Source organism: Ovis canadensis, chromosome X, assembly GCF_042477335.2.
Source record: "Ovis canadensis isolate MfBH-ARS-UI-01 breed Bighorn chromosome X, ARS-UI_OviCan_v2, whole genome shotgun sequence".
In the NCBI taxonomy this organism is placed as follows: domain Eukaryota; kingdom Metazoa; phylum Chordata; class Mammalia; order Artiodactyla; family Bovidae; genus Ovis; species Ovis canadensis.
The window spans coordinates 47246443-47261554 of NC_091727.1; the positions used below are offsets into that span (position 1 = coordinate 47246443).

The window sequence follows — 15112 nt, forward strand, 5'->3', positions numbered from 1 at the left end:
ACAAAGGTCCATCTAGTCAAGGCCATGGTTTTTCCTGTTGTCATGTATGGATGTGAGAGTTGGACTTAAAGAGAGCTGAGCACTGAAGAATTGATGCTTTTGAACTGTGGTGTTGGAGAAGACTCTTGAGAGTTCCTTGGACTGCAAGGAGATCAAACCAGTCCATCCTAAAGGAGATCAGTCCTGGGTGTTCATTGGCAGGACTGATGTTGAAGCTGAAACTCCAATACTTCGGCCACCTGATGTGAAGAGCTGACTCATTTGAAAATACCATGATGCTGGTAAAGATAAAGGGCAGTAGGAGAAGGGGATGACAGAGGATGAAATGGTTGGGTGACATCACCGACTCAATGAACATGAATTTGGGAAAACTCTTGGAGTTGGTGATGGACAGGGAGGCCTGGTGTGCTGTGATTCTTGGGGTCGCAGAGACACGACTGAGCAACTGAACTGAACTGAACTATGAATGTGATTATTAGTGCTATTAATTTCTTTACTGGTTTGATCTTGCTGTCCAACGGAGTCTTAAGAGTCATCTTTAGCATCACAGTTTGAAAGCATTGATTGTTTGGTTCTCAGCCTACTTTATGGTCCAACTGTCACAACTGTCCATGACTACTGGAAATATCATAGCTTTGACTATATGGACATTTGTCATCAAAGAGATATCACTGCTTTTTAATATGCTGTCTAGGTTTGTCATAGCTTTTCTTCCAAGATGCAAGTGTCTTTTAATTTCACATAGCTGTAGTCACTTTCAGCAGTGACTTTGGAGCCCATGAAAATAAAATATGCCACTGTTACCATTTTTAACCATCTATTTGCCACGAAGTGATGGGACTGGATGCCAATGTTTTAGCTTTTTGAATGTTGAGTGTTAAGCCAACTTCTTCACTCTCATCTTTCACTTTCATCAAGAGGCTCTTTAGTTCCTCTTTGCTTTCTGCCTTTAGAGTGATATCAGCTGCATATCTGAGGTTGTTGATATATTTTCCCATAAATTTTGATTCGAGCTTGTGCATCATCCAGCCCAGCATTTTGCATGATGTACTCTGCATATAACTTAAATAAACAGGGTGACAATATATAGCTTTGGCATACTCCTCTCCCAATTTGGAACCAGTTCATTTTTCTATGTCCAGTTCTAACTGTTGCTTCTTGCCCTGCATACAGGTTTCACAGGAGGTAGGTAAGGTGGCCTGGTACTCCCATGTCTTGAAGAATTTTCCACTGTTTGTTGGGTTTTGGAATAGTGAATGAAGCAGAAGTAGATTTTTTTTTTCTGGATTTCTCTTTATTTTTCTATCATCCAACAGATGTTGGCAATTTGACCTCTGGTTCCTTTGCCCTTTCTAAATCCAGGTTGTACATCTGGAAGTTCTCAGTTCATGTACTGAGCAGGATGCCTAGCTTGAAGGGTTTTTAGCATGACCTTGCTAGCATGTGAAATGAGTGCAATCGTACAATAGTTTGAACATTATTTGACATTGACCTTCTTTGGGATTAGAATGATAACTGATTTTTTTAAGCCCTGTGGCCATTGCTGAGTTTTCCAAATTTGCTGGCATACTGATTGCAGCACTTTAACAGCATCATTTTAGGATTTTGAAAAGCTCAGCTGGAATTCCATCACCTCCATTAACTTTGTTCCTAATAAAGCTTTCTGAAGCTCACTTGATTTCACAGTCCAGGATGTCTTGCTCTTGTTGTGTGACCACACCATTGTGGTTATACAGGTCATTAACATTTTTTGATACAGTTCTGTGTATTCTTGCCACCTGTTCTTAATATCTTCTGCTTCTGTGAGGTCCTTGCCATTTTTATTCTTTATTGTGCCAATCTTTGCATGAGATATTCCCTTGGTATCTCTAATTTTCTTGGGGAGTTCTCTAATCTTTCCCATTTTATTTATTTCTCTCTACTTCTTGGTATTGTTACTTAAGAAGGCTTTCTTCCCCTTGTTACTCTTTGGAACTCTGTCTTCAGATAGGTATATCATTCCCTTTCTCCTTTTCTTTTTGCTTCTTTTCTCAGGTATTTGTTAGTTCTGCTAGACATCCATTTTGCCTTCTTGCATTTCTATTTCTTGAGAATATTTTGGTTACTGCCTCTTGTACAATGTTACAAATCATCCATATATCTTCAGGCACCCTGTCTATCAGATATAATCTTTTGAATATATTTGTCACTTATGCTGTATAATCACAAGCGATTTGATTTAGGTCATACCTGAATGGTCTAAAGGTTTTCGCTACTTATTTCAATTTATGTTTGAATTTTGAAATATGGAGTTGATGATCTGAGGAACTGTCAGCTTCAGGTATTGAGTTTGCTGATTGTATAGAGTTCTCCATCATTGGCTTCAAGGAATATAATCAATCTGATTTCAGTATTGAACATCTGGTGATGTTCTTGTGTAGAGTCATCTCTTGCATTGTTGAAAGAGAGTGTTTACTATGACCAGAGTGTTCTCTTGGCTAAACTCCATTAGCCTTTGCCCTGCTTCATTTTATACAGCAAGGCCGAACTTTCTTGTTACTCCAGGTATCTCTTGACTTCCTACTTTTGCATTCCAATCCCCTATGATGAAAAGATATCTTCTAGAAGGTCTTGTAGGTCTTCATAGAACTGTTCAACTTCAGCTTCTTCAGCATTAGTGGTTGGGGCATAGAGTTAGATTACTGTAATGTTGAATGGTTTGCCTGGGAAATGAAGATTATTCTGTTGTTTTTGAGATGTCACCCAAGTACTGTATTTCAGACAATTTTTTTTTAAACTGTGAAGACTCCTTCATTTCTTCTAAGGGATTATTGCCATCAGTTATAGATGTAATGATTATTTGAATTAAAGTCACCCATTTCCGTCCATTTTAGATCACTGATTCCTAAGATGTCAGTACTCATTCTTGCCATCTGCTGTTTGACTAGAGCAGATGATCAAGGACAAATATTGTATGATTCTAGTTGTATGAAACATGTGGAATAGGAAAATACATACAGCAGAAAATGTATTAGAGCTTATCAGTAGCTGTGGTGAGAGGATAATAGGGTATTAAGTGTTGAGTGGTTACAGAGTTTCTGTTTGGGGATGTTAAAGAAAAAATTTGGAAACAGTGATGAAGGCTGCATATTTGTGTGACTTGTGTAATTAATGTCATTGAATTGTGCATTAAATGATTAAAATAGGAAATTTTGTGATATATATATATATATATATATATATATATATATATATGCTGCGAAGTTGCTTCAGTCATGTCTGATTCTGTGAGACCCCATAGACGGCAGCCCACCAGGCTCCCCCATCCCTGGGATTCTCTAGGCAAGAACACTGGAGCAGGTTGCCATTTCCTTCTTCAATGCATGAAAGTGAAAAGTGGAAGTGAAGTCACTCAGTCGTGTCTGACTCTTAGCGATCCCATGGACTGCAGCCTACCAGACTCCTCTATCCATGGGATTTTCCAGGCAAGAGTACTGGAGTGGGGTGCCACTGCCTTCTCCAATATATATAAAACTGAAACCAAAAAGTCTTCAATCTTTAAAAAGAAAAGATACGCCTACATATCCACTGAAATCCTTAAAAATGTTTAATAAAACTGGCAAGGATATGGAGCAACTGGAACTCTCAAACTTGGCTGTGTATGTATAAAATTGTTAAAGTACTTTGGAAAGTGGTGTGCTAGTGTATATAAAAGTTATACATCCATTTATGATACAACATAGCCATTTTACACATGGAAAAAACATGACTGCATAAATACTTGCACAAAAACACTCAAAGATTCTTATCCTTAGAACTTGGGTGTTCTTTTACCTAATGAAAACCTGAAATAATCTAAATATCCAATAATGGGAAATAAACAAATAGTGATATATTTATATAATGTGTTAGCTGTTCAGTCATGTCCAACTCTTGGACATATATAGACCATGAGGTTCCTTTGTCCTTGGGATTCTCCAGGCAAGAATACTGGAATGGGTTACCTTTCCCTTCTTCAGGGGACCTTCCTGACCCAGGCACTGAACCTGGGTCTCCTGCATTGCAGACAGATTCTTTACCATCTGAGCCACCAGGGAAGCCCATTTATGGGATATTATAAAATCAAAAGGGGACTTCCTTGGTGGTCCATTGGATAAGAATGAACCTGCCAATTCAAGGGATATGGGTTCAATCCCTGGTCTGGGAAGATTCCACGTGCCACAGATCAACTAAGTCTGAGTGCCACAACTACTGAGAGCACACTCTAGAGTTCATAAGCAACAACTACTAAGCCCCCATGCCATAATTACTGAAGCCAGTATGCTCAAGGGTCAGTGAGCTGCAACTACTGAGCCTGTGTACTGCAACTACTGAAGCCTGTGGGCACCTAGAACCTGTGCTCCACAAGAGAAACCATCTTGCTGAGAAGTCTGTGTACTGCAATGAAGAGTAGCCTGTGCTGGACACAACCAGAGAAAGCCTGCACAAAGCAAGGAAGACCCAGCACAGCCAAAACTAAATAAATAAATACAAACAAATTACTGATGTCTGCTTCAACATAATTTCAAGGACATAAGTGCTCAGTGCAAGCAGCCAGACTCAGCACTATACTATATACGTATCATTCCATTTATATAAGGTCTAAAGCAGGCAAAATAAATCTTTAGTAGAAAAATATCAGAAAAGGAACTTGTCAGATAATGGCAAGTAAGTGATTATCACTAGACATTGGGAATTTTCTAAGATTATGGAAATATTGTTCATGTTACAGGTTACACAGGTATATGCATGTGTCTAAAGTCAGAGAATTATACACTGAAGATCTTTATAATCATGTAATTATATTGTACATTAATAAAAATATATATAATTTCCTCTGTCAAAAGTATGCAATCATCAATGAGATACTCCTTTACTTGCTGAGATGGTTAATTTTAATGTGCCAACTTGACTGGGCTAAGGTTTGCCCAGATATCTGGTAAAACATTATTTCTGGGTGTTTCTTTGAAGGAATTTATGGAAGAAACTAGTATTTGAAGTGATAGACTGAGTAATGAAGATTACCATCATCAATGGTGTTGGGAAATATCCAATTTATTGAGGTCCTTAATAGAACAAAGAAGAGGATGGACAAATTTGTTCTTTGCCTGAGCTGGGACATCCATCTTCTTCCCATCAGACATTAATACTGTGGTTTCCAAGCCTTCAGACTTGGTCTGTGACTTATACTTTTGGCTCTCTGTTTTTTTGGCCTTCATACTGAGCACTGAAGAACTGATGGTGAATTGTGGTGTTGGAGAAGACTCTTGAGAATCCCTTGGACTGCAAGGAGATCCAACCAGTCCATCCTAAAGGAAATCAGTCTGGAATATTCATTGGAAGGACTGATGCTGAAGATGAAACTACGATACTTGGCCACCTGATGCGAAGAACTGACTCATTTGAAAAGACACTGATGTTGGGAAAGATTGCAGGTGGGAAAAGGGGCCGAAAAAGGATGAGATAGTTTGATGGCATCACTGACTCAATGGGCATGAGTTTGAGTGGACTCCTGGAGTTGTGATGGACAGGGAGACCTGGTGTACTGCAGTTCATGGGGTTGCAAGGAGTCAGACACGACTGAGCAACTGAAATGAAATGAACTGAACTGATAAGATTGTACATGGATCTGGCCCCTGACAAACTCTCCGATCTCATCTCCCATTCTCCTCCTTGTTCACTTCCAATCTGGCCACAGTAGGCTGCTTTCTCAAACCTCCAGGCACATTACATCTCAAGCCACCAGCAGTGTGATTTGCTCCTTCATTTTATTCAGCGTGTGTGCCTGCCTATTAGCTTCAGTCATGTCTGACTCTTTGCGACCCAATGGACTACAGTCTGTCAGGCTCTTCTGTCCATGGGATTCTCCAGGCAAGAATACTGGAGTGGATTGCCATGCCTTTCTCCAGGGGATCTTCCCAACCTAAGGATTGAACCTGTGTCTCTTATGTGTACCTGCACTGGCAGCTAGGTTCTTTACCACTACCACTACCTGTGAAGCCCCCTCAATTTATTCAGGTGTTTACTCAAATGTTGTCTGTTCTGAGAAGATTTCTCTATCCATATATATAGAATAGTATGCCCAATACCCTACACTGTTTCTTTACTTACTCTGCTGCTGCTGCTGCTGCTAAGTCGCTTCAGTCGTGTCCGACTCTGTGCAACCCCATAGACAGCAGCCCACCAGGCTCCCCCATCCCTGGGATTCTCCAGGCAAGAACACTGGAGTGGGTTGCCATTTCCTTCTCCAATGCATTAAAGTGAAAAGTGAAAGTAAAGTCACTCAGTCGTGCCCGACTCTTAGCAACCCCATGGACTGCAGCCTACCAGGCTCCTTCGTCCACGGGATTTTCCAGGCAAGAGTACTGGAGTAAGTTGCCATTGCCTTCTCCGTTTCTTACTCTGCTTTACTTTTTTTCAAACCCATCATCACAATCTGATGTATCTATAAGGTGTGTTGGGGGAATCTGTCTCCTCTCAGCATGATGAAAACTAAAAGCACTATTGAAGGAAGGATTTTTTCTGGCTATTTCCCTCTTCTATACCTGTCATAACTATTTTGTGGTATTGCCTCTGATTTAGTGTCAGAATTTGAGAGAACTCTGCTATCAACAAGAAAGAATTAAAGACCTGATTCTAGACTGTTGGTCCAAGAAGAAGGGAATGACAGTCTGTCTCTTCCCAATAGAATGTATGTAAGTTTCAAGAGAATAGAGTTTTTATTCACTGTCTGGTCAAGGTTGAGCCTCCCTCTGACTCAAAGCAAGCAGGTATGATATCAATTTTATCATGAAATAATCTGAAATTTAGTTCTAGTTGAAGAGGCCAGAAAGTTAGGGGATAAATACATAGATGGTGAACACAGAATTCTACATTGAATTTTTTTTCTATCTTCTTCCCACTAAGATGTAGTTCCATATTTTGCTCACTGCTGTATATTTAACTTCTAAAACAGAGTTAGACCCAGAGTGAAAATTTGATCTGACTAAAAAGTTGTGGGATATTTCCAAATCATGATGAGACAATATAAGTCCTAAAGGTCAGGGGTATAAAGGTGGTCATGGATGTCTTCTATCTCCCTTAAAATAACAATGATTTTGTTTAGACTGTTCACTGCTCTGTTTCCAGGTTCTAGGCCAGGGCTGAGCCTCACTCTTTTACTATATGTTAAAAGTCCAATGTCATCATGGAATAATATAATGTTTGGTTCAGGGCTTGGGGCCAAGTGAGAGAGCAGGGGCTAGGAAACAACATTATATATCTAAAATGTATATATAGTTGTATTTTTTGTTGTAGTCTAAAGACAAACTATATAGTTTGTCACTTAGTACATATTCACTCATCTAAACCTTTAATGAAATTTATCACACTCTTTTTATGTTGTTTTGTAGTATTTTGTGCCCATCTTACATCTTGTTATTTGCCTGAAGGTTACTTGAAAGATAAAAGGCCATGTGTTAAAGGAAGCTTTTTGTTTTGTCCACTGCTTTCTCCCAAACTCTTTAAACAGCTCCAGGATTGGGGGCAGCCCTAATTCTGAGTGTCAGAAAGTAGGGTAACTCCAATATTATCATGGAAAAATATAAGGTCTATTTCTAATCTTGAGGTCAGTGGTGGGTGGTGGATAGCTGCCTCACTACAGTCAGGATAAAATGTCCGTGAGGGGTGAAATTTTGTCTTTTTTAGTCAACTGCCAGTGTTGTGGCTAGGGCCAAGCCTGGGTATCAGGAGTGGCAAAAGTACCTCGAACAGAAACTTGCATTCTAAGGTCAGTGTTACTGTTATTTTTGAAGTTGCAATTCATTTCCCAGTTGGAAACAAAAAGAAGATTCCTACAACAAAAACTAAAAGAAATTTCATATAATTTAAAGTTTACTATTCATGTTGAATTTTTTTAAACACAGAAATCAATACTATTATCAACTATGGTATATTTTCAATAAATTATAAAACATAAGCAAGATTCCTGCTAAATTCATGATAGAGTCTCTCTCTGCAGAGGAAGGAAACTTTATATTTTGCAAATATGCCAAATGTTGACATTTGCTAATTCTAAGTGAAAGTAAATAGATGTTTCTTATGTCTTTCATACTTTCCATACTATGTTTTCATTTTTCAAAATAAAATTCAAAGTGAATTTAAAACAGTCAGAGATGGTTTTATTACAATGTTTTCAAAACTGAACATATCTAAGATGTATGCATATACAACACACAAAGACATAAAGCATCGGAATAATACAAGCAAGAAGCCTGTAACAGAAAAAACTTTAAATTTTGTATTTCACAGAGGAATATACATTCCTTTATAACAGAAAGCTTGAATAAACCAATTATCATTGAAGAGATAAAAAAGTGGATTAAAGATCTACCACTGAAATTGTCACCAGGATTAGACTGTTTTTATAGCTCATTGCTAGCTAGTTCTTAAAGAATAAATAATTCTAGGGCTATTTAAACTACTCCAGGACACAGTAAAATGGTTGAAAACTTGTAATTTCATTTTTAAAAGCTAGCACAATTTTAATAACAAAACTTGTAAAATACAATTTCACTTTGAAATGTAAATACAATACTAAATAAAATATTAATTAATAATATCAAGCAATATATCAGATGATTATTACACCGTGATTATTACACCAAGTGGGATTTATTCCAGATACACAAATTTGGTTCAATATCAAATACCTACCACTCTAATTCATTATACCCACAAATTAAAGGAAAAAAATCATACTATTTTATCAATAGACACTGAAAAATATTTGATAAACTTCAGGAGCCACTTTTAGTAATAATGCTAAGTGAAACAGGAAAAGATGAAATTCCCTAAACATGTTAATGGTTAATGACTATTTACCAATAACCAACAGTAAATGTCATATTAAAAGAGAATACTAAAGACAAATCCATGAAAATTAAGAACCAGACAGGCATGTCTGTCATAATCATTATTCAACATTTTTTTGAGAATCCAGATAATGTAATGATAATTAATATAAACATTGTAAGAAATAAAATGATCTTTATTTGCAGGTGAGATGATTTTATATCTAAAAAGTCCCAAATATTCTATTTAAAAGACCCAGTATAATTCAGAGGACTTTGTAAGATGAAAATAGAAGGAAAATAACTCTAGTTTGTATATATTTCCAAAAATACAAATGAGGAGGAAGATAACATTTCAAAATGTGACAAAAACTGCAAAAATATTTAGAGATAAATTTAATCATATGTGATGAACCTATATGAAGAACATTACAAAAATACAACCAAAAGATTTTAATGATGTACCAAAATTCTCAAGTATTTACAATTAATATCACTATTAAAATCATCCTCTAATAGAAATACAGAAATGTAATACAGTTCTAAGACATCACACTTTTTTTAAAAAGTGGAAAGAATGCTGACAATTTCATATGAAAGAATGAATGTCTAGGACAAATTACATAAAAGGAAAAAAAAACAACTAGTGACAGGGGACTTGCTTTACCAAAGTCCAAAGTTTATGGTCAAGCTAGTACAATTAAAATAATGTGATACTGGTTCAGAAACTGGAAAATGGGTGATTTATTTAATAAATGTGATAGCATAACCAAGTATACAACATGAAGAAAATGTGTAGTTGGACATCTATCTTATGCCATACACAAAAATAAATTCCTGATGGATCATAGTTATTAGTGACACGTTGAGGGGGCTTTAATGTGGAAAGAATGTAGGTAAATATTTGTATGACTAAGGGTGGGAGCATTCAGCTGAAAAAGACAAGAAACATAAAAGCTTAAAAGGAGATAGGAATCTATCTAAATTAAAAAAAATGTACAGTAAAAAAGATATCAATAACGTCAATATTAATGATAGAAAGGAGAAAATCATAACACATGTGGGCTACAACTGACTAATAAGCACCATATAGAAAATATATTTAGAATTACTACAGATTTATAAGGAAAAGATCAACTATTTGATAGAAAATGAGCAAAAGTTAAGAATTAGCAATCACAAAAATTCCAAATGGTAAAAGATAAAAACAAAACACTCATTGAGTTTGTCAATTAAAGAGACAATGCTATGTAATTTTTCACCATTCAGGTTTGCAAATGCTAAAATGTGCTGCTGTAGGAGATGCTGGAAAATGATCACTTTCATTTTGGATGGCAATTTTGTAGTAATTCTTAAAATTAAATATACACCTACCTAGCAGTCCAATTTCTGGGAAGCTACTCTATAGAAATAAAAGCATCAGTATGTATTATAGCAGTGCTATGGTGGAAAAAAAGAAGAAAATAACTTAAAAGACCATCAAAAATGTAATGGTACATAAATTGTATCATTTTGGTAAATAAGTATGTACTGTGTATGCAGCTGTTAGAAAGAAGGAAGACAAGGAGAAATGGAAAAGGGAAATGAGTCATTCATTTAACAAATGTGATGGTACAATCAAGCATTCAATATAAGTACAATGCATAGTTGGACCTCTGTCTTATACCATATATAGAAATAAATTCCAGGGGGAGATGGAAAAGAGACAAAGGCATGGGAGAGATAGAGAGATATCTATAGTTACTGACCAGAAGGATATGTTAAGTGAGAAAAGCAATTACAGAGAAATAATGTGGCTTGCTGTTTCTGTAGAAAAGACAACAAATTTCCTTTAGGAAAATGGAGAAAACATGGAAGGATATAAATTATGTTCTTAACATTTGTTACCTGGGGAGAAAAAAAAAAAATGGTAAGGCAGAGAATGGAGGAGGGGAAGATATAGTGTGTATACACCATTTATTTTTCTTTATCTAGTTTTCCATTGTTGAAATTTTATGAATATTTTTCAATTTTCTATTAGCATCTTATTTAAAAATTTTATTACAGAAAAAGGTAATATAAAAAGTACCAAAGTATACTCGGGGCAAAATTGTGGAACTAGTCAATGTAAATTTGGTGCACAGTAATTAATAACTTCTTTAACCTCTGACACCAAGACTGTTCTCAAAAGTTCACACAACATATTTTACATTTAATAGTTCCACAACTTCTGCAATAGTATAATGATTCTTTAGGGTGTTTTCACCAAACCATAGACATAAATGTGAATATCATCATCAAACTTAATGAAGTAAACAGATGGCTTGGCCACAACTTGGTGGATGAAAATGCCGGTTCTCGTGGACCCATCATCTTTGGCGTGCTCCACCTGCTTGCCCACAAGGCTGTCGACAACTTCTCCAGGCTCCCGTTCTGCTGCAGGGAAATAGTAGCTGGAATCTGGAATGATGCGCAGGTCACCATCTTTGTAGTCATCCAGCAGTGTGTACATATAAAGGACTGGATCTTTCTCATAGGTGATGTAAAACCAAGTGTCCATCACAGGAGCTCGCGCCAGGACCATGCCCTTCCATTCATCTTTCGTACCGTGCTCACCCTCAAACACATGACCTACGGCCTTGCCAATCAGGGAATCTGCCAGGCGCGAATCAATGCGAGGAGTTGGCACTCTCTCAGGAAGGATCTCTAGCGCTAAAACTCTCTTATCTCGGTGCAGTTCTAGCCCATACACACTATCTTTGCCATCATATTTGATGATATAGAGAGTGGGCTTCACGGAAACCTGCTCAAGCACGGTGCCTTTCCACTGCTCCACAGGCTCGTTGCCTTCCTTCCAGCCGTGTTGAATGCGGCAGCCAACGATATTCCTACGGGTGAGGAAAGTGGGCTTGCGCCGCTGCTTCCTGTGGGTGTGCCTTTTCTTCATCAGGTATGCGGACACACCATCTACGCCCATTGGAGGCACTGTTGGGGGCGACATGGCTAGGGTTTAAGGAGGCTCAGCAACGTTGCCACTTGCTAGATTAAACTAACAAAAAGTCAACAGTATCCAGTATGAGATCTTTTTTTCGTGATCTCCCAAAAAAAGATCCTGTCCTGTCCGTTCTCCTCCTTTCCCGAAAGGCAAGACTCTCACTAAGGCTTGGCAGAAACGCTCTAAATCTGGGCACTAAAACAGAGGGGGCCTCTTGACAGTATTCTCTCCCGCTCCAGAGAGGTATCTGCAAGCAGTGGCGGTTGCCGCTGGAGATGGCGGGCTTGCGTGTGTTGTCCGCGCCTTGAGCCCGCCCCGAGTCCCAACCCTAAGTCCCCAGAATTGACCACTTAGCTGTTATCGATGGTGCGATGGATGCGGAACGGCGACGGAGGAGAGGACGGGAAAGAGATAAGAGGATGGCTGCAGCGCCAAAGTCGCCGGTGGCGGCGGTTCTTTGAGAAGTCCGCGCGGCCTCGGTTTAGCAATGTTTCTCTGCTCGGCCTAACTCTGGCGCCAGGGTTTTTGCCGCTTCGGGAACCCGACCCCTCAGAGCCCGCCAGAGCCTCAGCCTCGGCCCCGCCCCCGCCATTCCGCCTTCCGCTCAGCCAGCAGCAGCAGCAGCAGGGCGGGTTAGTGCTCTCACTGCTTTCGTCCACACAGTCTCAGGCTCTCACTCGTTCATTTCCTCACGCGTCCCCCGACTGCTTCCTTCAAATCCAAGCCAGACTGTCTGGCTCCCCTCCTCCTACTCTTTGGCCGTCTGTCACCCACTACCCTCCTCCACAGCCTCTCCATCTGCTTTCTATCTTCCAGGAATTCCTCACAAAGCTTTTTAAAAAAATAATACTCAACATACACATAGATTTTGTCCATACAATTTTTTTTTTTTTTAGGATAAGTAAATGATGTTGTACAGTCCACCATCTTGATCCAAAATCTCCTTTATATTTTCTACTTGGTCAATCATGATAATGCTTTTTTATGTATAGTTTTCTGAATGCAAAATAAATGTACTAACACTGTGGAGATTTTCTGAAATTCAGTGAAATAAAAACCGACACTAACCTTAATCTTACCATCTAGATATATGCCAAAATGTTAACACTTCTGATAATTCAATAAATCTATGCTTGTATTTCACAAAATTGGGAGCAACTTTCATATCTTTACAGCTTCTTTTTAAATTCATATCATGAACTTTCCCCAGAGTTATTAAATACTCTGGAAACATTTTTTTAATTGTTCTATAATGTTCCTTTGTAAAGATCTTCTGTTATCTATCTTAAATATTCTGAAAATGAATAAAACTAACTTATCCTCATATATATATTTACTGAGCTAGTATAAACAATTTTTTTCAAAGAATATTTAATGACATGGAGATCTATATATAAGAACAATGCGTGAAAAAGCAGGATGTTGAAGCAGAATTGTGACCCCCAATTTTGTAGAGAAAGAAAAAAAAATTAAGTTTTTTGTAGTACATATTTGCAGTTTTTTCTGATTATAAAATTACTACATGTTCATATGGAAAATATGAAAACTAGAAAAGAAAGTATTTATAATTTCACCTATTTCAAGTCAAAGGTCTTTTATCAGGATTAAATGAGAATGTCTGCATGTCTATTCCTATATACAATTTACAAGACGGCAATATAAACCAGGGAAGTATAGACTCCTCATTCTCATTCTTCTACTCTTTACTGGCGAGAAGAGAAGGTCTCATCATTATGGGTTAAAGAGGCCATAATTCTTCTAGAAATGTAGGAAAACAGGAAAGAGAGGCAAAGCAGAAATTCAGGCTGCCTCCACATTTTATTACCTTCCAAGATAGGGAAATAATAGCTGATTGGGCAGAATATGTGTGGATTTCTTACTTCCCAGTGTTTCTCAAGCTAAAGGCTTTGGAGTTGTGATAACTTTCCAATAGTATATCATAAGAAAGTAATTCCAAGGAAGCAGTTTCAAGAAAGCAGGAAAACTATACACACTAAAAGGTATTTCCAAGCTCTCTAGAATTGCATAGTTATGTACACACACATATACAACTTACACACTGAAAGTCAGAAGGTCAGTATGTGTAAATGTCATGTCATTATGTTCCACAAATAATGCCCCCCCTAAATAATTCCCCAAACCAATATGTGCCAAGTTATTTTTCCTTAGAAGAGTGGGTGACAGGTGGGAGAAGATCATCTACCAAGCGCACAAATTCAGGACAAACAGTTAAATCAAGCTCTTTGGTTATATACCTTAATAGAATTCTTGCTCACAATCTTACAGAGTAACCCAAAGAGACAAATAATTCCTAATACCCCTTCTTCTCTAAAACTATGAGTCTGATGTTTCAATCATTCCCTAGCATTATAGATTCAGTAAGCCTCACTACATTAAGATATAATGTTTACTTTGTATGTCTGCCCATTAGACTACAAATCCACTCAAGAAAGAACTTTCATCTTTTATCTCAAATGCCTTACTCAGAGTAGGTATTCAAAAAGTATTTGGTTTGGGAACACATGTAAGAATTAAAGATTTTAAAATTAAAAAAATAAAAAACTAAGAAAAAGAAAAACAAGCATGAATGTAAAAATCTTTCCTATTACTTAAACTTCACTTCTGGATATTTCACTTCAAATTTAATTATTAATACTCCCTGTGTTATGTGTATTTTCAAGATAGAAAGAAGGAACTGTATTAAAAGTGCAAGTAAAAAAAAATGAATAATAAGTGGTTTCAACTGCCTTGCTACAGTCCAAAGAAGTCCTCCAAAATGAAACAAGTAGTCTTACACAAGCTTCTGAAGATTGCAGTTCTGATGACTTAAAATCTCCTAGGATAGCTTTATCTCTTCAAAACACTCATATTACTAATGTTATAAATATGTGTCTGTAAGTCTGAAAATGATAAGGAGAACACCATAAAATGCAACATGGGCATACCTTGGGGATATTGTGGGTTCATTTGCAGACCACTCCAATAAAATGAATATTTCAATAAATGAAGTCACAATTATTTTTTGTTCCTCAATGCATGTAAACATTATGTTTAGCTATAGTACTGAATATTAAGTGTGAAATAAATAACATGATGTTTAAAAATCCAAGATATGTCATTAATTGAAAATATTAACCATCGTATAATCCTCTAAAGTTCACAATCTTTTTTGCTGGTGGAGGATTTTGCCTCCATGTTGATGGCTGCTGACTTATCAGGGTGGTGGGTGCTAAAGGTTGAAGGCTGGGGGGGGGTATGCAATTTCTTAAAATATGATAACAGTGTAGAC

The 15112-nt window shown here is 37.4% G+C and overlaps 1 protein-coding gene across 1 annotated transcript; it reads right to left on the reverse strand.

The window, feature by feature from the left end:
* Window positions 1–8161: 8161 nt before the first annotated feature.
* Window positions 8162–12392, reverse strand: SPIN4 (spindlin family member 4). Its single transcript, XM_070289945.1, has one exon. The coding sequence runs from the start codon at window positions 11827–11829 to the stop codon at window positions 11080–11082; it is 750 nt and encodes a 249-aa protein (XP_070146046.1). The 5' UTR covers window positions 11830–12392; the 3' UTR covers window positions 8162–11079.
* Between the last annotated feature and the right edge of the window lie 2720 nt (window positions 12393–15112).

Coding starts and splice junctions, on each gene's coding strand:
- SPIN4 (XM_070289945.1), bottom strand. CDS start 11,829: ATGTCGCCCCCAACAGTGCCTCCAATGGGCGTAGATGGTGTGTCCGCA.